The sequence below is a fragment of the Petaurus breviceps genome, unplaced genomic scaffold (genome assembly GCF_028583685.1).
Source record: "Petaurus breviceps papuanus isolate PSGF00001 unplaced genomic scaffold, PetGlider_PUasm1.0 90879, whole genome shotgun sequence".
NCBI classification, from domain to species: Eukaryota; Metazoa; Chordata; class Mammalia; order Diprotodontia; family Petauridae; genus Petaurus; species Petaurus breviceps.
The window spans coordinates 267,659-294,383 of NW_027187368.1; the positions used below are offsets into that span (position 1 = coordinate 267,659).

The following is a 26,725-nucleotide window of genomic DNA, read 5'->3' on the forward strand; positions in this document are numbered from 1 at the left end:
TCTAAATATCAGAGTAAGTTAAACAATGCCCAGCCAATTATAGAAGAAAGTTAGAACCACAAGGGACCTCAGGAGGAATCTATTTTTATCTCTTACCTGATACATAAATGTTTTTTGATAACATCTCCCAATAAGCTAGAACCAGTGACAAGAGATAAAACCAATCACCTTGGTGCATAAATCAATACTATACAACTGTCCCTCAGACCCTATAGATGTCTACTTTTAGCACTAGCAAGTGAGGCTACAAAGCCACAAAGGTGAAGTAGCTATACTTTCATAAAAATGTATGGATTATCCATATTTCTTTTCCTTTCTCTGTGATGCCAAATCAGTTTCCTGCTGTTTACAAGGTTCTTTGTAATGGTAAACTCATCAGAATCCCTTCTTGCCACTGTATTGGCCAAATGCCTTCCAGGCCTCTTGCCAAAGTGAATGTGCTTCCCTCAGTCTGAATTTAAGTTGGCTGGTTGTCTCAGGATCTCCTAGCTATACTGGAAGGAAGAAAATGGCCTGAGGCAATAGAAAGAGCAAGGGTCAGGAGACCCCAGTCTTGTCTCTGAAACTCACCAACTGTATTACCCAAGGTAAATCACTTTACCCCCTCTCACCTTCCATTTACTCATCTGTAAAATAGCAAGCTAAGCTAGGTGATCTTTATGACTCCTAGTTCTAATGTACTGCAGTTCTTCTGGTGTGCCCTAATAGTTTCAAAGTGTAACTCTTCTCTTCCATGGCCCAGCAAAACTACATAGTTCCATGTAGTTGAAACTTGTATGTAGATGGCTTGAAGCTGCTTGAAGGAAATGTATATACACCATCACTGTTCCCGTTAATTCTCAGAATTTGGGCACCAGCATTTCCAGGCGGTGGAAGACAGCTGAGGGACCAATAAGATCAAGTGTAGTTAGAAGCAAATTTTTATTTGAGGCTAGGCCTGAGGCCAGATACAGCCCTAGGAGAGGAAGAGACAGACAGCCTCACCTTTGGGGAGACACTATCATTTGGGGTTTGTGGTTAACTTAAACAAGGTGACAACCCATCGAATCAGATGTGTTCACCATCAAAACTGCCAGACATTCCAGAGCATGGGTACAGGGAACATAGCAGAAAAGTATTCAAGTAGTAATAGGGGAGAGTCTAACCTAATGCTGTTAATCGGTTTAACAAAACGCGGCGTTAGACAAAACAACTTTACAGGGGCTAGTTAAGTCCATAGAAACAAAGCTCTGAATGGAGCAGTTATGGTCCTAGTATAGATATGGGAAAGGACCATAGAATATAGAAATGTGGGGCTAGGAAGGACTTTAAAACATATACTATCAGCATTTAAAGAAACTTTATAGGTCACTTTCTTTAACATCATCATTTTATAGACGAGGAAACTTGAGGCCCAGAGAGGCTAAGCAGCTTGACCAAAGACACATAGCTGGTTAGGGGCAATATGGGTCTAGGACGCAGGCTTCCTGGCTTCCAGGCCAGCATTCTTTCCACTCACCATGCTATACAAACTAATGACCATTTGATGTGTATATATGCTAGAGAATTCTGGTCCTGCCATTTATCACCTGTGTGACTCCCCTTCTCTGGGCCTCAGTTTCTTCAATGATAAAATGAGGAAATTGGACTAAATGATTTCTAAGGTCCCCTTCCGACTCCAACTCCAAATCCCCTGCCATCTTTTAAAGGATAGAGTTCTCTTTCAAAGATATCATTAAGTACCTAGGTCCTCTAAGAAAAATCTTTCTTCAACAGCAAGAAATTCATTATGAAACCTCTTTTCCTCTACATATCCAAGACCAAACTGTTTACATCTACTTTCTCCATCAGCCTCCATATACTTGAGATGCTTGCCACTGTTCTTTCTGCAGTGAAAATGCAAGGTGTCTCATCAATGGCTTTTTCTTCCCTGGCAGTTCAGATTTGGTTCCATTATGAGGCTGATTAAACCTTTTGTCTTCTTAGGAGATGATCTGGGTTCAGATACTCCTAGATGATAAGAACATTAATCAGGAGAGCCAGACGTGAGGATTGAAGCCTAGATCATATTAGCACAGTTTTTTATCTCTGACCTGAAGGAGAGTTAAACTCAACTGCTTAACCCCATCAAGGACTTAGTTACCAAAAGACAAGTTGTACTCCAGGATTATCTCCCTGACTCACTAAATCAATTGAAAACTCCATAGATAATGAATAGGGACTTTACAGGTGACGTTGAAAATTCCGAAGGTCTGAGAGATTTTCAGGGACAAATGGGTTTGTTCGCAGCAGGGTCCATCAGAATAAAACTAGAAGCTTAGGTCAGATTCTTTCACAACTTAACTTACTCTCTGTGGATCTTAACTATAAGACTTAATTTATTAAAATCATGAATTGTAGTGACTGGTGCAAGAGAGGATTCTGAAACATTTCTGTATCTAAGAAAAACTGAATTTAACATGGATGGGGAGATTTTGAGTTTGAGATATCTATGCACATAAATTTCAATGAGATTTAACCGATTATATATTCAGGTGGGAAGCAAATTAGACTAGGGACCAGAGGATCTGATCCTAGCTCTGCTACTAGCTTGTTATGTAAATTATGGCAAGGCCTTTTGCCTTTCTGGCCCTCAGTTTCTCCATCTGTAAAATTAATTCATTGAACAAGATCAGGGGTTCTTAATTTTTTTTGTATCATGGGCCCCTTTGGCAATCTAATTAAGACACCTCAAAATGATGCTCTTAAATGCATAAAATAAAATATTTAGCATTACAAAAGAAACCAATTATAATATAGCTATAGGATTACAAAGGAAACCAATTATGTTGAAATAAAGATGTAATTTTTCCCATCCAAGTTCACAGATAACCTGAAATCTTTCTGTGGACCCCTTAGAGTTCCATGGGCCCCCATTAATTATTTCTTTTAGCTCTGACGATCTATGTTTAAAGTCCCCTTCCAATGCTAACATTCTGTGTCCTGATGATCCATCTAGTTCTGACAATCTAAGAATCCATGTACTTTTCTTACTTGTACCTCACGTAGCATTTTGTATGTTTCTTGTTGTCTTCTGTTTTATAATATGGTTGTTTTCTGTATAGGTGTCATAACCTACTCTTTAGACTAGAAACTTCTTAAAGGCAGAGACCAAATCTTATTAATCTATATCCTGCACAAGACAGTGGACATATTCTTGTTTCTGGACAATAGACAGACCTATCTTAGAGGCCTCAGCCCAAATCAGTAGGTGCAAAACAAACTAAAAAGAAATTTTTTTATCATGTGATCCACAGAACCTCCAAACTTTTCTTGATTTACCCTAGTGACCTGAAATCTCACTGTCACAGTGGAATTAGGCAAGGAAATAGAGAATGAATAATTTGAGTTCAAGAATAAAGAAAATAGTTGTCTTGTAAGTATTAATAATTGATGTTTCTATAGCTCTTTAAAGTTTACAAATCATTTTCCCCCACCACAGCCTTTAAGGTAAGTAATTCAGGTATTATTATCCCCATTTTCAGAGACTTAAAGAGGAGAATTGACTTGCCCATAGTCACACAGCTAGTACATGGCAGAGCCAAGGTTCAAACTTCAATCTTATGACTCTTAAGTCCAGTTCTCTTTATATAGTACTTTACTGTCTCAGTAAAAGGAGAGCACACATCTATTAAACATCAGAGCCAGCATTCTAAGAACCTGGACCTCTTAGATTTTAGAAAAAGACCTTTTAGATCATCTAGTCCAATTCCTTCATTTTACAAAGGTGGAAACGGAGACCCAGAGTGCCATAGTGGTTTTTCCATAATCACCCAACATCCCACTGTCTTAAATTCTAATAAGCCATCTCCTAATTTTAGAAACACCAGAGATGGGAGCTACCAATACCAATATTTCAACAAATTATGTACAATGCTCTACTAAAAGCCCTAGAGTATACCAGGCAAGAAGATCTTGCAGACCCAGACCCTTCAGATACTGCCAGAACAATTGACAAAGAGTTTCATAGCCTGTTAGAGCTGAAAAGGACCTTAGAACCTAGAATACTAGAGTATCAGCCATAGAATGCCTGAGCTAGAAGGGACCTTGGAGATAATCTAATCCAACACCCAAGTTCCTATTATAGAATAGTGAACAGAAGGAAAGTGACTTGCCCTAGGTTTTACAGCTAATTAGTGGCAAAGTCAGAATTAGAGCTATTCCAAATTTAGGGTTCTTTCTACTACACCAAATATCCCCTCCTGGCTTTTCACAGAAAGAATAAGGGTCTGGGAAGCCAACAGGGTCCTATAAAGAACATTTGGAATTGGGGGTCACTGCATAAGAGATAATTGACTTGTTCAGTTTATACTTGGAGTGATAAACGACCCAACCACAAGTATTGAGCAACACTAATGATGGGTAATCAGTGAGTTGTAGTTGGGACACAAGATGGCTCATTCTCAAACCTCTTTTGTCAAACTAGTATAGGGAAGGCACAGCTCTTGTGTACCTTGGCAAGGAACCGAAGTTGCAGTTTTATTAGGCAATCAAGATTCGACTCAGGAATGGACGAGAGTTGCTTCCAGCCTGGGCCCCCTCACCTTAACGAGGCTTTAATGAAGAATCAATCTCCTGAAAGTGATGCGAGTTCATTGTTAGGATGCCTCAAGTTTTGACAAATAGATGTGCCTAACAAGCGCTAGTCAAATGATTTGGATGCAACCAGAAGAGTAGAATGGGCCCTGGTGAAAATTGCCTTGGTACAGTATTTACCCATTCTGCTCCTATCGCCCTTGTATTTACAGTTTCCCACACGCATTCCTGCTATATTACAGTAAAGACATTCAAATCACAAGAGTGCTGCCCGCCATGTGAGCTTACCCTGTGAGAGCAAAGATATCCTTGCTTTCTTCCCTCTGAGTTAACAAAGACAAGTAAGGGGAAGTCAGGAAATACTGATTAGTGTAAGAATATCCGATGAGCTGGGAGACACATGGGGGCAGAGATGACACAATAAAGTTGGATTGTCTCATGCATACAAGCAAAAGATTTCACCTGCAAATGACTAAACCATTTCTTCCAAAGGAAGAGTAGGGAGAATATTAATGGTAATAATCAAAAGGCATAGAATGATTGAAATCAACCCCCATCCTATGTTGCTATAATTGTCAGATTTTTTTTTTTTTTTTAGCAAAACAGATAACTGTTTTCCCCTTGTAAAGAGAAGCATTTTTGGAGAACTCTTTGAGATTTTCCAATGAAAAACCTACCATTTATATGAAATTGAGTACAAATTAGAATATATATCATCAAGGACTAACTATGGCCTGTAACGGTGTTAGTTATGTTTGCTGCTATTATTATCATCTCATTTCTTCTCACCATAGTATGATAGTACTAGAACAGGTCACTGTCCTGCTATTATTCTTTTGTATTTAATGTTCTGTAGACTGTTGTGCAGATAGGTAAAATGTTTGCTTTTTTAATTTAATAAATATACTGGGATGTGAGTTTATCTTTTGTAGGCTCATTGAAAGCATCCCCAGAGCAACTCCAGTAGCAGACAGGATGATGAGGCTGACATGCACCTTAACCTGTTCCCACAGAACCCTGATTTCTTCTGTTAATTCTCTACATTTTGAAAACTCTTCATTCCATATGGTTTTGAGATTACGAATATTTGATATGGCAACATCTATTAAAAACTTTTTAAAGGTTTTATGGATCTATGTTATGTCTGGGCAACTATGGGCAAGTTTGTTTTGTTATTTCTTTTTCGCTTACTGACAGTTTAGGTTATGATTTTTATTGACTTACATGTATAGAGTACTTTATATTTTACAAAGTACTTTATATAAATTATTTCATTTGAAATATTTTCACTCATTTAACTCTCACAATACCCTTGTGGTATATATAGTGCAAGTATTATTATGCCATTTTATAGATGATGAAATTTAAGCTTAAAGCAGTTGTGCTTTACCCAGGGTCACAAAGTGCCTGTTCTTTTTGCTGTACCACAATTGCCTCTCTTAAATCATTTATTTAACTCAGAGTTTGAGGCACCAGTTATTTATATAGGTTTCAGATGGGAACTGACAAATTGTAGTATTAAAATTAACTGCCAAAATGAAAACATAGAAATCCTCTAATAAAACGACAATGTACAACCAATATAAAAAATTAAAGTACAATATAGCCCCTTTGGTGCTTCAGTCTCTCCTTTTCCCAACTCCTTCCCCAGTGTCTTCTTTCCCACTGCCTAGATGCTTGCCTAGAAGGTCTCCCCCAACCTTTCACAAAAAAGTCACACCCATCATGACCTCAAACTCTTCTTCTTTTCACAACCAGACTCTTAGAAATTGTCATCTATACTTGTGCCTCCATTTCTTTACCTCTCACTCATTCCTCGGTGCCTATCCATCTCTTTTTCTGTTGCCATTACCAATAAGGGTTGTGAAACACTAAGCTTCTCACTATCGTACCAGCCATCCTAACCTTGTGACACTGGTCCCTCTGGCTGCTCTGACTAACCCAGTGACTCTCCACCCTGCCCCAATTCTCCCCCACAGAAGCGCATATACACATACCACCTTTTTCATCCAGGGAATGATTATCAATTCAGCATCAAAGTTAAGGCCTAGGGTATAGCTACCCTTACTGATGATAGAAAGTGAGTAAACCAACTGTGCCTCACCCATCCATAACCACTGAGGACCCAAGACACTGGGCCTCTCACTCTTCTCCTTGCCAGAGCCAATACTTTTACTTATTCACTTAATTCATCTCCTCCTCAAGGGGAAATGGGAAACTTGCCCATTCGCTCATCCATTCTCTTTTTCTATCTTCATTTTCTTTATATTTATTCACCCATTCCCTGTAAACATGTTCATATCTCCCCCATTCTTTAAAAAGTTTTCTCTTGAACCTGTTACTGCCTTATTACCGTAGCTCTTCTCTCTTTCACAATCAAAAATTTTTTTAAATGGAGGATCTCCTTCATTTCTTCACCTTCTAATGACTTCCTGTGTCCGAAGACTCTGTCCCAAGCCCTCTTCTCTCTTCATACTCACTGTCTTTGTGATCTCAGTTCCTATGGGTTCACTTATCATCTCAGTGAATACTCTAGAGCACTCCCAACTCTATACCTGGCCTTACTCTGTCTCCTGAATTCAGATCCCCTAATCCTAACTGCCTGGTGTTCATCTCCACCTAGATGTCTCACAGGTATCTTAAATTTATTATTTCCAAAATGGCATTCATCATCTTTCCTCCAAAAACTTAGTCCCTCTTTTTAACTTATTTCTCTCAAACTACCACCCTACCAGTTCATTACCTCAAAGTCCTCCTTAATTATTCATTCTTCCTTACTCCTCATATCCAATCAGTTGTCTCATCTTGCCCATTCTACCTCTGCACATCTCTTAGGTCTGTCCCCTTCTCTCCACTAACATGGTCACCATCCTAGTTCAGGCCTTCATCAGCTCTAACCTGGACTCTTGCAGTAGCCTCCTGCATCTAGGCCTCCTCTCTCTAGTCCATCCTACACACAGCTGCCAAATGTCAAAATACTTTGACATTTTTTTAAACTTCTTAACAGTCAATCAACAAACATTTATTAAGCACTTACTATATTCCAGGAACTGTGCTAGGCACTTGGAGACTGGTGTCACAGGACTAAAGAGTACATGGGGATGAGTCTAAGAAGGCTAGGAGAGCAGAGATTATGAAAGGCTGTAAAATCCAAGCAAGAATAGCTTATATTTGATCTTGAAGGTAATAGGGAGCCACTGGAATTTTACTAAATAAGGCTAAGGCATAGTCGGTCTTCACTTTGGAAAAACCACTTGAATAGCTAAGTAGAGGTGGGACTGGAGTGGAGAGACTCTTGAGGTTGGGAGACCAGATAGCAGGCTATTGCAATAGTCCAGTATGTGAGGAGGTGAGGAGATAAGGGTCTGATACAAGGTAGTCACGGCAGGTTCAGAGAAGAGAAGGGGATATATGCAAAAGATGTTGCAGAGGTAGAATCAACAGGACTTGGCAACAAATTGGATATGAGGGAGGCGTGTAATTTTTGAGCCTGAGTGACTGGTAGAATGGTGGTGCCTTCAGCAGTAATAAGGAAGTAAGGAGGAGGGAAGGATTTGAAGGTAAAGATAATGAGTTCTTGGGGCAGCTAGGTAGTGCAGTGAATAGAGCACCAGCCCTGGAGTCAGGAGGACCTGAATTCAAATGTGACCTCAGACACAACACAAAACTGGCTATGTGACCTTGGGCAAGTCACTTAACCCCAATTGCCCTACCTTCCCCCCTCCAAAAAAAAAAGATGAGTTGTTTTTAAGATAGACATGGGACATCCAGTTTGAGATGCCTAGTAGGCAGTTGAAGATATGAGACCAAAGGTCAGGACTGGATCAGTAGATCTGAAACTCATCAGCATAAAAATGATAGATGAAACCATGGGAGCTGATGAAATCAACAAGCAGAAATAATAAAGGGAAAAGAGAAGAGGGTCCAAGATATAGTCCTGGGGTACACCACAGTTGATGGGCACAACCTGGATGGCAAATCCAGCAAAGGAAGCTTAGAAGAAATGACTGGACAGGTAGGAGGAGAGCCAGGACTGAATGGTGTCACTAAAACCAGGAGGGAAGAATGTATCAAGGAGAAGAGGGTGATCTTCAGTGTCAGAGGTTGTGGAGAGATGCAGAAGGATGAGGACTGAGAAAATGTCAGTAGATTTGGCATTTAAGAAAGCATCGATAACTTTGGAGAAAGTTCTGGTTGAATCATGTAGAGGTCATATTGAAGAGACTGAGCAGTAAGGAAGAGGTAGCATCAACTATAGACGGCCTTCTTAAGGAGTATAGCCACAAAAGGGAGGAGGGATGTGGGATGATAGTTAGAGGGAGAGAGAAGATAGGAAGGAATGTGATGGCTTGTGCATGTAGAGTGGTGTGCTTTGGCAAGGAGAAGGTCCATCTCCTCATGGATAATGCAGTGAAGGAGGGGATAGTGGCAAAAGGCATCTAATGTGAGATGAGAGGGAGGGGAGAAGAGGGAATCCTGGGTAAATGGGGTCAATTGTTTTTCAGTGAAATATTAGGCAGGGTTCTCAGCTGAATAGGTGGGAAAGCTTTAAGAGGTTTGAAAAGAATGAAAAGGTTTGGAAAAGTCATTGTCATGAGTGGGAAAGTGAATCAACTAGGGAGATATTAAAAAATTGCCTTGCTACATACAGTGAGCATCCAGTTGAGATTACATAATTTATGCTATATTTCATATAGTTATGTTATATTAATTGCATATAATGTACATTTATAGTGGATCCAATCACCACAATTTCATGACTTAATATCATCTTTACTATAGGGTTGATGCATCTCGTTTTCCCTGCCTGTATTCCCACGTACTACCTCTTATCCCTTGCCATACCAGCAACTCCTAGATATAAGGAAGGAGCTTATATTGGAAGGAATACTGGATATTGAGTCACAGGTTCTGAATTACAAAGTGGCATAATAGAAGGGGTGGCTAGGTGGTACAGTGAATAGGGCACGGGCCCTGGAGTCAGGAGGACTTAAGTTCAAATCTGGTCTCAGACACGTAACACATAATAGCTGTGTGACCTTTGGCAAGTCACTTAACCCCAATTACCCTGCATTCCCCCCTCCAAAAAGCAAAAAGAAAAAAAAAAGTGTCATAGAAGATAGAGCACCAAGCCTCAAGTCAGGAAGAGTTGAGTTCACATCCAACCTCAGGCATTTACTGTGTGACTCTAGGCAGGTCATTTGACCTGCTTACCTCAGTTTCCTCATTTGTAAAGTAGAGATAATAATAGCACCTACTTCTCAGGGGTAGATATAAGGATCAAATAAGATAATAATTGTAAAACACTTAGCACAGTGCCTGGCACATAGTTAACATTATATAAATGGTTGTTGTTGCTATTATCACTAGTTAGTAAGGTTAAACAAGTCGCTTAACCACTCTGGGACTTAAGTTCTTCATCTCTATCATGAGAGGCTTGGGCTGGATGGAGTCTGAAGTCTGTTCTAACTCTAAGTCTATAATCCAGTGATCCTAGTATGTTACAACTTATTCTTGCCCATCATACTTCCCTCCTGTGTCGCTAGGTCCCAAGAAATTCATTCATCATTGAACCACTATAGAATAGACATTCTTCCTGGTATGGTCTGAAGAAAAGGTACACTTAAGACCTTCTCTCTGATTCCATTCCATTTAATTCAAAAAAATTTTATCAAATGTCTGTTAGATCCTTGGTCTTGTGCTTAACATTGGCAATACAAAGATGAAAAACAATATTGTCCCCACCTTCAAGGTGATTCTGTTGCTAGTGTAGAATAGTGGAAAGACAACAAGAATTGGAGTCAGAAAAGCTTGGGTTTGAGTTCTTCCTCAGCCACATACTAATTGGCCCCAAGGCAAGTTATTTCCCTTCCCCAGGGCAGCTAGGTGGTACAGTGAATAGAGTACCAGCCCTGGAGTCAGGAGGACCTGAGTTCAAATCCAGCCTCAGACACTTAACACAAAACTAGCCATGTGACCTTGGGTAAGTCACTTATCCCCAATTGCCCTGCCTCCCCCCCCAAAAAAAAGTTATTTCCCTTAGCCTCAATTTCCTAATTTGTGAAATGGAAAGAATGTGTTTGAGCTAGAGCTAAAAGGGACCTCAGAAGCCATTTAATCTAATCTTCTCATTCTGCATGAAGAAACTGAGACCCAGGGGAGGTTAAGTAATCTGCCCAAGTCACATAAACAATGCGTCAGAGACAAGGATTTGAATGTAGGTCCTGTGAGTCCAAAGCGCATGCCCTTTGTATTATACTACATTGCCTACCATCCAGATAGTTGCGAACAATTGCAATAGTGTGCTTTTTAACCATAAAGTATAATAGAAATGCTATTATTGACAATAGTGAGATGTGCTGGTATAGGTCTGATATAGTAATTATTGTCTTCAGTGTGTTTATGTAGTGATGTTTCCTCATACAAGGATGCTTTCCCCCCATACACACTGTTAACTTATCTGAGCAATTAGTGATTGGGTGGACTTGGATTATATATTTTATCAGCTTTCTTTTCAAAGGCAAAGTGTGCCCCCCAACACAGTCAATAAGGGAAGGATGAGTTTGACTTGAGAAAAGCTCTCTAACAAAGAGAACTGAATAACACCATCTCTCCAACTTAACACCCCCCACGAAATTCTCTGAAATCTATTCCATTAGTGCCGCACATCACTGCAGCACCTCATGGAGGAAACACGTTTTCATCCTTTCTCATTAGCGTGTCCCCATCACAGACTTAATCATCTCGGTATGATGAAAGCAATAACTACACTGGTATAAGGCCTAGTGATGGCCACTTTTTCCCTATAGAATAAAAATAATTACTCATATTTATGTAGAGGGTTTTATGGTTTGCCATGCACTTTTCTAGACTTGACTCTTCTATTAAATCTCAGTGCAACTTAAAATCCAGTCATTACAAGACTGCCCCTTTACCTGAGATTCACTCACTCCTCACTCCTCATCCCTGCCTCTCTAAATCCTTAGCCATTTCTAAGAATTAATTCAGATACCACCTTCTCCTAAAAGCCTTTCCTGACCTACCTCATTGATAGTATTCTGTTTTTCCTCAAAGTATCTTATTTATTTTTCTCTCTACATGCCATATCTACTCAGGACTCAATCAGTGTTTGTTTAATTTAGGTGAGGGCAAAGAAAGTTCCATTGTCATTGCATCCCTAGCACCTAATACAGTTCCTTGTTCATATCCAGTTAATAAGTGTATGTATGTTGAATGATTGAATTTAATTTTCTGGGTCTCAGTTTACCTCTCCCAAAAGTTGAATGGACCAGACTAGATGATTTCTAAAATCATCTAACTTTCTTTGTTCTTAAGTCCTCTCCAGCTCTGAGTCTATGATTCTTTGAATCATTTGCCCCTTCCTGTCTCCTAGAAAAACACTTCCTGAACTGTTCACCTGTTGTGCCAGGATTCTGCAGCCACAGCTGTTCACTCTAGTTCAGATTCGTAGGCCAAGGACGATTCAGGAACTGAAACCCAAACAGGGCCATGAATCCCAGCTGTGTTGCAGTCAGTCCCTGCTGACTGGCATGCCTCCCACAGCTGCTGAACACGGAAGCTCTCTCCAGCCAAAAGGCTTTGAACATTTTGGTGGGTGCATTAAAAGAACTGAAAATTAATTTTACACAAGCCAAATCTTTTGGCTCTTTGTCACTGCTGTTTTTCTTATTTAATAAATGTCTCTCCTTGCCGAATTTGGGCTGTATAGATTTAAGCATGGAAGAAATATGTGGCCTGATGGCAGCTACACAGCAGACTTCAACATTAACATAACTCATTAAAACAAGATGAAAGTAGAGCTTCAAAACAATCTGTCTTTTGCCAACAAGCCTGGGAAAGGGGGGAGATTTCATTCTTTTCAAGATATAAAAGTCTAATCTTTCTGAACTGAGAACACACCACTGAAATTAAAGACTTGTTTGTGTAGGTTAACCCTCTGAATCTGTTCAAAGAAGATTTAAGGTGTTGAATATACAAAAACAGAGGATTTTGTTGTATCATTTTATTGAGTTATTCAAAGTAGTTTGAAGAATCAAACTTCCTCAGCAAGGGGAATAAGATTAGCAAAATGTTCTAGGGCCGGTGGATTTTAATTTGGATATTATTAGAATCATAGACATTGGAGATGGAAGGAAGGGACCAGAGAACTTAGAATGTTAGAACTGGAAAGCACATGAAAATATAGACAGAAATATGTCAGAACATAGAATGTCAAAGGATTTTAGCATATAGAACATTTCAACTCATAGGAACCTTAGAACATAGAGAGTCCAAAATGGCAATGATGTTAACATATAGAATGCCCCAGCTCAAAGAGACTTTATGGAACACCTAATCCAATTTCTTCATTGTGTAAAGGAATAATTTGAGAACCCATGAAGAAAAGTACCTTGGCCAAAGTCATATAGCAAATTTGTAACAGAGTCAGGACTAGAATCTGAGTCTCTCCCTCTGGCCGGGGATCTTTCCACTGCATCATGATCTTTAGGAAGTATAGCTTGATGGACAGATAGAAATATACACATCTATACATATCCACATATAAAATAAATATACATATAAACATGCACACATACGTGTGTGTTTGTGTGTGTATGTATTTAGCTTACTACCATCTGTGTATAACTAGGTGTAATGTAGGTTCCATCACAATTTTATTGTCCTTTGTATCTGTAGAATGTCATTCCTCTTTGGCCATATAATGACTCAGCAGAGTCTAATGTTTCTCTCCCTCTGTCCTCCATTCTTTTTGTCTTTCTCTTCCCAGGAGGAACCAATAACATTTTCTGAAGAAACCTTTGTGTCCCATCGATCCAGTGCCATGAGGCAGTTCCTTCAGAATGCCATACAACTTCAACTGTTTAAACAGGTACACACAGCTCTTCAGGTCTTCTCTCTGGAGTAGTCCCCAAATACATGCATGCTTCTGGAGTGAAAATTCAAAGAGTTACAGTCTTCCAAGTTCCACCTGTTTTACACTTTTAAAAAATGCATGAAAGTAAGGTAAATCATTTAATCTGTTCTAGTAATTGTCTTTATTTTTTGTAAGCAGTAGCCATAGCTCCCATTTCTTTAACTAGCACCTTATAATTTTCAAAAATGGTTTCCTTATAACAGCCCTATGAGATAAGAATAAAAGGATCGCCACATGCCAAGCTGGAAAGGACATACCCTTAGTGATCATCTAGTTTAACTCTTTATTTGAGAGAAAAGGAAGCCATTGGTCAGAGAAAAGGAAGTGACTTCCTCCGGATCATTTAACTATGAAGTAGAAGAGCCAGGATCACAATTAAGAAACCTTCACTCAAAGTCATATGGGCTATAACTTGACCCATATTCCCATGGCAAAGTCATACATTGAACAGGCCTTTGTGAAAATACTTTAACCCTTGATTTTTTTACTCTAATTTCAGTGCTCTTTACATATAAGTCTCAAAAGTTTTATACATCATAAGTATTGTGCTCATGTATATACATATACATATATACATAGATATATGTATGCATATACACATACACAAGATTTGTATGTATGTGTTATTAGGCATTAAATCACCTTAGAAGATGTTTCAAATCACAGAAGAAGGATCTTCTTTTGTCATTATATGCTGATTCAGTTCAGTTCAACAAGCCTTTATTGAGCACCTACTTTGTAAAAGGCCCTGGGCGACCATGGATTAGATCAGAGGTGGGGAACCTGCAGCCTTGAAGCTATAAACGGCCTTCTCAGTCCTTGTGTGCAGCCTTTTGACTGAGCTTAAATTTTACAGAACAAATCCTTTTCTTAAGGAAATTTGTTTGGTGAAGTTTGTATTCAGTCAAAGGGCCGCACTTAGGGACCTGGAGGGCTACGTGTGGTCTCAAGGCTGCAAGATTCCCCACCCCACCAGTCCAGTGGATTTAGAAGTAGTCAGATGGCCAGACTCAAGAGTTGTTATTAATGCTTCAATGTCATCATGGCAGGAGGTCTCTAGTGGAGGACTCTAGGGAGCTGTACATGGCTCTATACTATTTAACATTTTTTTTCAGTGACTTGGATAATGGCGTAGATAGTATGTTCATCAAATTTGCAGATGACATGAAACTGGGAGGGATAGTTAACACAATGAAAGACAGAGTCAGGAACTGAAAGGATCTTGACAAGCTAGGGCATCAGCCTGAATCTAATAATATGAATGTGGTAATAAATGCAAATTTTTCCACTTGGGGTATGAAGCATCAACTCCACAGATAGAAGATGGGAGAAACAAGGATAGATAACAATTGATCTAAAAAGTGATTGAGACATCTTAGTGGACAATAAGCTCCATTTGATTCAGTCAGGTATGATGTGACAGACAAAAAAATTAAAGCCATCTTGGGCAGAGATTCCAGGAGCAGAGAAATCATAAGCCCTTTTGTCAGACCTTGTCTGGAAGATCAGGTTCAATTCTCAGTACCTTGATTTAGAATGAACATTAATGAATTGGAGGCTCTCCAGAGGAGGGCAGCCAGGAAACTGAAGGGCCTTAAGTCCATGAAATGGGGATCAATCGAAGGAACTAGTCATGGTTAGCCTGAAGAAAAAGAAAACATGGAGAGGCCATGATAGCTGTGTTCAAGTATTTCAAAGATTGTTATGTAAAGGAAGGATCAGACTTGTTCTATTTGGCCCAAGAGAGTAAAGCCAGGAGTAGTGGGCAGAAGTTACAAAAGGTAATTTAAGTTCAGTGTCATGAAAACTTCCCAATAATTAAAGCTTCCCACAGATGGAATGATGCCTCAAGAGGTGGGGGATCCCCCCTCCTTATAGATCTTCAAGCAGGACCTGGAATACCACTTACTGAATATGTTATAAAAGAGATTCCTTCATGTATGGGTCAGACCAGTGTCTTCCTTCTGTTGATTATTTCCAGTTCTGTATGTGGCGTGTTTGAATAGAGCTGTTTGCATATTATCTCCCCCATTAGACTGGAATCTCCTTGAGAGCACAAACCCCCAGCACTTAGCACAGTACCTGGCACTTACTAGGTGCTTAATAAATGTCTATTTGCTGACTGACTATATGACCACTGAGGTCCTTCAGAGTTCTCAGATTCTGTGATTCTATGAATGCAGAGATAAATAACATATGATAAATAAATTCAAGGAATTCGCATTCTACCAGGGAAACAAGGACATGTTTACAAATAGCTATAATGAAAAAGAAAACAGTCCTATGAGAAATCCAGGAAAGGAGAGAGAGCACGCAAATAGTGAAAAGCAGGGAAGGTTTCATAGAAGGGGTAGCACCAGCAGTGGGCATTAAAGGATAGGTAATATTTAGAGCTGAATATTACATCTGTTTCCTGTGGGTGCTGTTTTGTTTGTCTCCTTTTTATAGTTTATTGATGGCCGCTTGGATCTTCTCAATTCTGGAGAAGGCTTCAGCGATGTCTTTGAAGAAGAGATAAATATGGGAGAGTATGCTGGTACGAAGTGTTTCTTTTTCTCTCACTCATGGTCAGGTAGTATGACATAAGACCTACATTGCAAGGTATAACATGGCCTCCTCCCTCTAGTGGAGCCTGATTTTTTCTTTCTCATGGCTTGTTATTGCAGTCAAGTTTATGTGAAAAGACTTCTTTTAGAAATGATACTTGAAAGGGTTAAATTATCACTTTTCCTTTTTCTATTCATAGAAAGAGCTAGTGTATCAGACAGGGATTTGGATTAGATGGCGTATTAGAACCCTTTCAGGTTTAAGAGTCTGTTATTCTCTAATGATATACAGAAATGTACCTCTATTTTATAGTAAAGTTGCTTTTATGTAATATATTTTTTATTTAATATATTCAGTTGTTTTTCCTGAGCTACCATAAAATCAGGGACTTCTCAGAGCCTAAAGGGACCTTACAGCATAGAATGTTACAGCAGAAATAGACCTCACTACCTTGAATGTTGGAATGAGAAGGGTCCTCAGAACATAGAAGACTGTTAAAATATCTAGTCCAGCCTTTTCACTGAGGAAACTGGAGCCCAGAAAGGGGAAGTGACTTGCTTAATACATAATGAGCTGTTGACAGAACTGGGATTAGAACCTAATTTTCCAAATTCGTACTCTAGCTCTGCTTGTTGAGTTGCCAAACTTTCAGGGAACCTCACTATCCCACCACCTCCAGATCCTCCTTGACCCCCCCATGGTCGCGAGAGTTCAGCGTCACTGTCTTCTCTCTACCTTCCCCATCACTGTATTCTGGAACATACAGTTTCCATGTAGTTTACCATGTTTTGACTTTTCTAAGGGCCTTGTATGAAAAAGGAAATGGAGTCCTGAGAGCAGCTTGATCCAAAAGATCCCTGGATCTAAAGATGGATAATTTAATCAGTTAGGTATTCCCTCTACCCTTGCCCATCACAATTGTCCCACCCTTCAGTAGACAGTGAATAGGTTGTGGGTGACTAAAGAAATGGATCTGCTGGTGGCCAGCCCCTCTGGTTATGAACCTTTCCAAACTTAGGCCCTTTTTCTGGGTACAGACCCACAGTCCACCCCTGGACTAGTTTTTGAACCCTCTCTTGCATTCACTGTAATTCCTGCCAGAACATTCCTCAAGCATGGCCTTCATGAGCACAAGGTCACCTCTATGCCATAATGAATAATCAGAGTAGGACTGTAGAGGATTATTAAGTGAGATCTTCTTTTAATTCTCTTTCCCTAGGGAGTGATAAACTCTACCACCAGTGGCTCTCTACCGTGCGGGTAAGTGAATGACCATTCCAGTTGATGTCTCCTTTCTCATTATCCCCCTTTGTGAGTGTTTGTACCACCACTACCACCCACAAGCACATTGTTAGTATGCAACCATCTGGCTCTTTAATCTAAAGTTGCTTTTGTTTAAAATGCCAGGTCATTTTCACGCCAGTTGGCAAGTAGAAGAATAGGACTCTCTGAAGCCATCCCTCAGTAGGGAGAAAGAAGAAATAATTTCTCAACTTTCCGTTAGAGAGAGTCCAGCTCAAACATGTTGAATGTGATGTCAGAGAAAAATGATGGGCGTTTGGTTGCCAGATCCCAGTGTAATTATGTTTATCATGTGAAATTGTTTTATTAATTTATTAATTTTTATTTGTGGCATTTTCTGGAAAGATAGAGGTCTTGATGCTCCAAGCGCCTATCTCCTTAATGTTGTTGCAAGACAATTGCTTGTTATTTTACTAGAGAATATATTCTTTAACATTCCTTGTATAATCTTGAGATATGTTTTGGAAATCTTAGAAAAATTCATTGTTTTACTGTGTGATTTTCCTTTGTTTTTTAATAGAGTGGCAGAGTCTATCTACTTTTAAATATTTTCTAGTTACATTTCTGTGTTCTTGCTGTTTCCCCTGATAGAATATCAGCTCCTTGAGGGCAGAGGTGATTTTTTTTTATTTGTGTTCCCAGTACCTAGCATGGTATCCATATCTGGCACATTATCGGTAAATGTGGATAGTTGTTTGATGAATGAGTGCTGGTAAAAGCACTGGCCACATTTTTCTCATCTGTAAAATAAGGGAGCTAAACAAAATACTCTCTAACGGTTTTTGATCTCATATATGTTTGTCTTTTCTTCTGTATGTAGTCCTAGTTCTCCACTGCAGACATGGCCCACTCAAAGATCATACATCAGAGGCAGTGGGGGAGCAGAAAGAGCACTAAACTTGGACTCAAGGCAATCTGGATTTGAATCTGACGCTTTAGCTCTGTAACCTTTGGCCAAGTCACTTTCCCTGTCTGTACCTCAGTTTACTCATTTGTAAAATGGGCAAAGTTGCTTATGCTACAGACTTCATAAGATTGATATAAGGGAAAGCACTTTGTAAATCTTAAAGTGCTATAGAAATGGGAGTTATTGTGGATAACACTGATAATAATACTATGAGAAGAGTGAGAGGTAACTATAGGCAATAGACGACACACTAGATTTGAAAAATAGAAGACCTGAGCTCAAGTCCTGATTCTTTTATTATTAGTCATAAATTAGGCACAAGGTTGGACTATCTCAAGAGTTAATCTAAATCAATCTCTCCCTAAATCCCCTCTGCAACCTTCCTGATGTGTGATCATCTTGTCTCTGCTTAATGCCCTCCGATGAAGGGTAATTCATTGCCTCCCTAGACAGCCCTCCGCTGTTTGAACAGTCCCTTTTGTTAGGAAATCTTGCTTTATGTCAAGCTGAAATCTGCCTCCCTGTAACTTCTGTCAATTCCTCCTAGTTTTGTCATTTGTACAGGTACCAGATTTCTTCTTAGCTCAAGGTTCTAGGATTCCATGACCTTGGGTGAGGATCTTTTACCTCTCTGGGTCTCAGTTTCCTCATCTATAGAATGAGAACAACACTACCTGATTGGCTTCTCTCACAAGGGTTGTCATGAACACCAGATGGGACGATGGATGCAAATATAATTGGCATTTAGGTGGCACAGTGGATAGAGCATTGGTCCTCAAGACCTAAGTTCAAATTCAGCCTCAGAAACTTACTAGCAGTGTGACCCTGGACAAGTCACTTAAACTCTTTTTTTTGGCCTCAGTTTCCTTATCCATAAAATGCAAATAATAATAGCACCTACCTCCCAGATGTGTTGTAAGGATGAAGTAAGACAGTAATTGTAAAGCATTTATTTAACATAGTGCTTGGCACATAGCAAGTGTTATATAAATGTTAACTATTATTATTAAATACTTTGTAAATTGTAAAGCCCTAGTTAAATAGCTTCGTTCTTGCTTCAATTCAATATTATATTTCTTTTATTGATCTAAGCATAATATTAGGCTCAAAACAGATAATCCATAAATACTTATTAATTGATTGATGAAGGTGATTTTAATACTCGAAAACATTTTAATAGACTGCCCAACTGTTTTGGAAAGTATATTGGAATGGATGTAGGTAGAAAATTTACAGTCTTAATGTATTCCATTATAATACTTTTAGATACAGTTGTAACAATGTAAGCATTTTTTCAGTTAAATCTGGGAATGCCTAATATAAGTGGGTGTGTTAAAACAATAGCCCTGCCTTCATTTAGGATTTGTTTACTTTATCTGCTGTAGAATTGTTCCTTTGTCATAGCTTATCTATGAATAATAAGAGCTCATATTTAAAAACAGCTCACTTATATATCTATGGCTTCAAAGCACCTTCTTCACAACAACCCTGTAAGTGATGAGGATCATTGACCCCTACACATGAGATAAGAATATGATTTGCCCTGGGTCATACAGCCAGTGCTAGACTTAGGACTTGAACTCAGTTCTCCTGACTCCAGGACTTCTGGCTCTCACTGTAGAAGTGTACCAAGCTCTTTACCTTGGGTATCTCCTTTTGAGGCAGTGTGCCCCAGTGGAAAGGCCTTAGAATGTGAAATGAGAAGATCCAGTTTCTAATCCTGGCTCTGATATTTACTGCCTGTGTAACCTTGGCCAAATCACTTCCTTTCTCTAGCCCTCAGTTAGCTCATCTGCAAAATGAGGAGGGACTACAGAGGGCTATAAAAATGTGTATACCCTCTGACCCAGCAGTACCACTTCTAGGGCTGTATCCCAACGAGATCATACAAATGGGAAAAGGACCCACATGTACAAAAATATTTATAGCAGTGCTTTTTGTGGTAACCAAGAACTGGAAATCCAGGGGATGCCCATCAGTTGAGGAATGACTAAACAAGTTGTGGTATATAAATGTAATGGAATATTATTGTGCTATAAGAAATGATGAGCAGGCAGATGTCAGAGAAACCTGGAAAGACTTATATGAACTGATGCTGAGTGAGGGGAGCAGAACCAGGAGAACATTGTACACAGTAACAGCCACAGTGTGTGAGGAATAATTATGATAGACTTAGTCCTTCTCAGCAATGCAAGGACCTAAAACAGTTCCAAAGGACACATAATGGAAAATGCCAGTCACATCCAGAGAAAGAACTGTGGAGTCGGAATGCAGAGTGAAGCAAACTATTTTCTTTTTTGTTTTGTTTTCTTCTGGTTTTTTTTTCTTTCTCATGGTTTTTCCCATTTATTATGATTCTTCTGTGCAATATGACTAATGTGAAAATGTTTTTAATAGGAATGTATTTGTAAAGCCTATATCAGATTGCAAGACATCTTGGGGAAGGAGGGGAAAAAACGTATGGAAGTAAATGTTGAGAACTAAAAATAAATAATTTAATTTTAAAAAATGAAGAAGGGCTAGATTAAGTGACTCCTAATGAAATCTGTGGTCCTATGGTCCCACCAAAAGCCCTGTGAGAGAAACAGGGCAAGAATTATCACCATTTTTATAAAAAAGCAAAACAGGCTGAATGGTCGGGGAATGAGACTCAAGTCTCCTGATGCCAAGTCAAGTGCTCTTTGCCCATTATTTTCTCAGAAGCTTGTAAGGTAAATGATAAAAGTTCCAGCTGAGCGATTACACCCCATACCATTGTCCACACAATGTACTTTGGGGAATTTCTGCTTTAACTAATAGTTAGATTTCATGATATATCCCTTCTTCCCTTTTTCTCAGCATTTAGATGGTAAGAAAGGCTGCATTCCGGTGATATAAAGAACCCAGAGCAGGTAAACAGGGCAAGGAGAGTCAGGTACACAGCAGAGGGTAGTGTATTTTCAGCATGACTGTATAGTTCAAGCCAGTCTGGAACTGACTTGTCAGCTCCAGCTATATGTTAGCAGGCAGAGTATTGCTTTCTACTTCTTTTAGCCTTGTTCCAGGTATGTAGAAGTATCGTGAGAAGTTACTGATCAATAGTACAAGATACTCTCTCAAAAGAACTTTAGCAAATTCTGTTTATATGAAGGGAATTGTGTTAAGAGAGTTCTGGATTCAGTGCCTAGAAATTTGGGTTCTATTCCCAGCTCCACCACTAACCAGCTATGTGACTTTGGGGAAGTCATTTTCCTCCTCAAGGCCTTTGTTTAGTCCTTTAGTGGTTAAATGAAGGGTTTGGAATAGATGATATCTTAAGTCTCTTCCAGTTCCAAAATTCTGTGAACCTGTGTTCTAAACATAAGAGATTCATAACTAAAGTTATTTATGTCTCTAAATTTTATGTTCTGTGTTCTTACATTCTATTTTCCAACACTCTTTCTAACTATAATAATCTGCACTTAAAGGGCTCCTCCAACTTTAACATTCTAACCCCTACATTCTAATATTCTGTGTTTTAAAGTCCCTTCCAGCTCTATGAGTCTCTAACTTTAAGTAGATAGTAACAAACCAAAACCCTAATCTCAGAGATCCTCCTAACCTAGAGTTTAAAGCAAATCAATGTTTCCCTCAAAATACCAAGTGTCCTTATTAACAAAGCCTATGAGTAATGCTTCAAGTGAATTTCCACTTAGGCATGTTTGTCTTATATCAAATATGCTTGTAACTTGATTTAATTTGGTTCAAGATAAGAGATCAGTGTTGATGTTGGCTAGATATGTCTGCAGTAGAAATGGCTAATTGCTTTTTTCATTATAGAAAGGAAGTGGAGCAATTTTGAATACTGTCAAAACCAAGGCTAACCCTGCTATGAAGACTGTCTATAAGTTTGTAAGTACTGCTTTGGGAGTTGGAAACAAAATCAATCTTCTTTTGACTTTGGGGGGCTCTCCAAGAGCTAATATTTAAATATACATGATCTTTAATTGCAAAAGAAGCCTCACAATGCTGATAATGCTAGTTCCTGAAGAATTAAGACCATTTGGAAATATGAAGCAGTATTTTTTCATGAGCAACCTGTTGCTTTTGGGGTTTTCTTTTGCTTGTTTTTTTTTTTAAGCAATTGGGGTTAAGTAACTTGCTCAAGGTTACACGGCTAGTTATTTCTGGGTGTGGCGCTAAGTAACTGAGCCCGGGTTCGATCCCCAGGTCATCCCGACTCTGGGGCTGGTGCTCTTACTCGCTGAGCCACCTGGCTGCCCCTAAGCAATTGGGGTTAAGTAACTTGCTCAAGGTTACACTGCCAGGTGTTTCTGGGTGGGTGCTAAGTGTCTGAGCCCGGATTCAATCCCCAGGTCATCCTGACTCTGGGGCCGGTGCTCTTACTCACTGTGCTACCTGGCCACCCCAGCTTGTTTGTTTTTTAAAGGGGGAATACTTATGGTTGGTTTAAGACATAATCTTTCAAAGGATAATTGAAAAAGTGGGGCCTCTTGGTTTACATTTTAAAACTAAACTTATATAAGAATTGTAGTGTATATGCCAAATGTTTTTCACAGTAAATCACCTAATAATATTATTAATACATTTTGACCAGACCCCCACCATAAGGACATGGAATCCTACTCTATCATTTGATCTTTCACCCAAAACATAATTCTCCTGAGGATTAGCCTGCTTGTTGTCCTACTTAAGACATCATTTCCCTGGGACTCGCCAGCTCTTATAACACTGACTATGTTTTCCATGCAACCAATTAATAATATTAAGGGTATGGAATATCTACCTATAGTTCATCCCAGAGCCCCTATGAGGAAAGAGAAAAAAAAAAGACTGTCACAGTCAAAGCCAGACCCTAGTAAACCTTGTTCCACCTCTAATTTTTTTATTTTTTCAAAATGAAGAAGTTATTTTGCAAGGTATTGAAAGCTGCTAATTGTGGAGTTTAGCCTACTATATTCCTTTTCACCTTTTAGCTTATTATAACACTGTAGGAACTATGTTGTTTCAGAGTCTAGTATCCCTCAACCAGATAGAAATAGGAGACTCACCCAGATTCATGATCTTCACATCTCTTATCAAACTCAAACATTTCCCCTGACAGTCGCTGTCTCTTGCCTTGGTTGTTGATAGCCACCTAATTTCATTCATCCTTTTGGTACTAGTGAATGGCTGAAATTTTGGTGATTTTCATGTGAGCCATGCTTATGAATTTTAACCATACCAAACAAAACAATGACATGAAGGCAAAAACCTAGCCATCTCTGCAGATATAAATATCTGGAAAACAACCTGATGACAGTGGTTGAGGTATCTGCTCCAGCCTGCCACCAATGACACCCTGGGGTTGTCAGCCCTACCTGGTGGAATTTCACTTGCATTCTGGTCCTACAGAATCCTGTCGGTCCCCTGTTACAGGGAGCTGTCCCTGGGCGGCTGAGATAAATAATTAGAGCAAAAGAAGCTGAGCTTTGGTAGAGGGGGAAGGGAGGGGAGGGAGGGGTAATGGGGAGGGGGGAGGGGGAGGTATCTTGTGCTATCAAATCATAGAAAACAAAATCTTTGCAGTGTCTTGAAGGGATTTTTTCCCTTAACCTTTGAGCTCTGTATTTGTTTTTCTAACCATTATGTTTTCACCTGATCATCCCATTTTTCCCTTTCCCTGTTCCTAGTAATCAGAAAAGGTGGTTCACGGTGGACCAAAATCAAGCAGTCACTGCTGGAAACAGAAAGGGATTTTTAACTTAAATTAATTTTTCATGCAGGCAAAAGATCATGCAAAACTGGGAATAAAAGAGGTGAAAAACCGCTTGAAGCAAAAGGTACTTGAAGTTCTTATTCAAAATGTATAAGCCCCGCGTATGAAATGCTTAGCCACAAAAAGCATTATGTGATCAATAGAAAGCTGTTTGATACAGTGTTGTTAGCACACTTCAAAATGCATTACCAGCTGTCCCGGATTTTTCACACTGTTATAAATATTCACAGACAAAAAACTGTCTTCAAATAACATTAAGACTTTGGCTTAAGCCTACAAAGGCAAGGAAGTTCAGAGTTCCTGCTGTCAGTCTGTCCCTGGCCTACTCCGTGGTGTCTAGGTAACAAAGGGCAAGGGTCTGTGGAAATTGGCTTCTCTTACCTATAGTAACTATGCTTCCTGGAGCCCAGGTGCCTACCCGGACACTGGCCCAGTGACCCCTTGGGCAAAGTAACACTGGCATTCAGAGTATAGATATCATTAACACATGTAACATCCAGAAACACACATGGTGAGTTTGGGGTAGCTATCTCAAATTGTTCCCAAAATGGCCCCACCACGGTGGATTAAATAGAAAATCTTGCTTTTGTGTTGTTATTCGGAGTGAGAGGAAAGACAGGGGAAAGAGACTGAGTGTCTTCTTTCCCAGTGATAGAACTACATGAAAACAAAGGGATAACAAGGTGTAACAATAAAGTGCTAGACTAGGAGACCTAGGTTCTAGTCCTAGCTCTTAATACTCTACTGCTATATGCCCTGGGTTTGGCCTTCCTGATTCTGTGCCTTGGTCTCCTAAGCCATAAGATGTGTAAGATCTCTGAGATGTCAAAATGGTACTTATCAGACCCCAGCGTGTCCTAACAGTAAAGAACATGTCGGCTAGCCTATCTTACACTTGATAGTGTGAACATTCATGCAAAAATTAGATTAATTCAGTTCCACAAACACTTAACAAAAATAACTAAGTGGCATCTGGGTAGCCCCTTAGACAGAGTGCTGGACCCCTAGTTAGAAAGACCTGAGTTCAGATCCTCACTTAGATATTTACTAGCTGTGTGACCCTGGACAAGTCAGTTAACCTTCTAGATCCTCAAATTTCTTCATGAAAAATGAGAATAATAATGGCATCTGCTTCATAGGGTTATTGTGAGGATCAGACAAGATATATAAAACTCTGCAAACCTTCAAGCACAAGCTAGCTCTTATTGCCATTTATTGAGTGTCTAATGGGCAGAATATGTGTGAAGCACTGGGAAAGATACAAAGTTGAGCTAAGACATGGTCCCTGCTTTCAGGGTGCTCACATTCTAGCACTGAGATGAGACTCAACACAGCACTCATACACAATACCATGTAGGTACTTTAGGGAAGTACAAAGTACCATGTGAAGGGGGCGGCTAGGTGGCACAGTGAATAGTGCACCAGCCCTGGAGTCAGGAAGACGTGAGTTCAAATCTGGCCTCAGATACTTAACATAAAACTAGCCATGTGACCTTGGGCAAGTAACTTAACCCCAATTGCCCTACCCTCTCCCCTACAAAAAGCAAAAAAAAAAAAAAAAGTACCATGTGAAATCTGAGAAGCTTAGTCATCACTGACAAGGAACCAGGGAAAGCTTCCTGGAGGAGGTGGTCTTTAGGTTCATCTTTACAAGATAGTAGGAATTCAAGAGAAGGAAAAGCATTTCAGGCATAAAGAATAGTTTAAGCTAAAACACGGGGGCAAGAACATGCAGGATGTTCATGAGCAACAGAGAGAGGTCAGCATGGTGAGATTGTCAGTTGTGTAAGGTAGACGAATGTGGGATAACCCTGGAAAAGTAGTTTACTACCAGATTATAGATGGCCTTGAATGTCAGGCAAAATAGCTTGAACCTTATTTTGTGGACAATAGGGAGCCACTAAAGATTTTTGAGCACAGGAATGACTTGAAGGATTTGTTGAGTGATGATATGAAGGCAAGATAAAGTGTTGACTCAGGATTGATGCTGTTCTGCTTTTTAATAGCCTTAGCCTATATAATTTGTAAAATGTATTCACATAGGTAATTTTGAGGTTAGAGTAAAAGAAGAATGTTGGTTTTTTGAATCTGTACTTTGACCCCATTGCAAAGCAAGTTGTGTGTTCTTACTGTTGAATATAGGACCACTCAAACAGTCCTCATTTTTTAAAACTTCTTTTTGGACTGGTTTATTAGAAGCCAGACATGGTATCATAAAACTGGACTTGGAGGTTAAAGATAGTTGTACTCTATAACCATGAGAAAATTACTTCCATTTTTTTCGAGCCTCAGTTTCCTAATCCTCAAAATGGGGATAATATGCTGTAGCTTCTTGGGGTTATTATAAGGCTTAAATGAGAAAATATAATAAAAAGGGACAATTTTTAAAGAATTTTAAAATGAGGAAATGCATGTGAGGGCATTTTAAAAAAACTGTAGAGATGTGAACAATTTTACTATTTCTTGGCACATATGTGAAATGGGCTTCATTCAATCAATCTCCATATTGGGCTTCAATTTTATTTAGGATCTCAGTTGTTTTAGATGGAAACCAGTTTAAAGTTTTAAGTCAAAAAGGCTCTAATTACCTTGGAACAATCAAATAAATTGATTCCTTTCTTTTAATTGGAAGGTCAGCTCTCTCTGACTGAAAGCTTATGGTCTTTACTTCAGTTGAAAATGAATTTTTTAGCAGCCAGATTTATAGTCTTGAAATTTAAAAGCCAGGGATAGAAATCCAGAG

General features: G+C 39.3%; 1 protein-coding gene across 1 annotated transcript in view; it reads left to right on the plus strand.

The window, feature by feature from the left end:
• The window catches only part of DENND1A (DENN domain containing 1A), a gene marked incomplete at its 5' end in the record, with an annotated part of 386,178 nt that overhangs the window by 262,463 nt on the left and 96,990 nt on the right, over positions 1–26,725 (plus strand). The window contains 5 exons of the mRNA XM_069073945.1: positions 13,343–13,444; positions 15,938–16,025; positions 17,256–17,296; positions 22,044–22,115; positions 23,990–24,046. Coding sequence (XP_068930046.1) covers positions 13,343–13,444; positions 15,938–16,025; positions 17,256–17,296; positions 22,044–22,115; positions 23,990–24,046 — 360 coding nt within the window. The remainder of the gene's footprint in view (positions 1–13,342; positions 13,445–15,937; positions 16,026–17,255; positions 17,297–22,043; positions 22,116–23,989; positions 24,047–26,725) is intronic.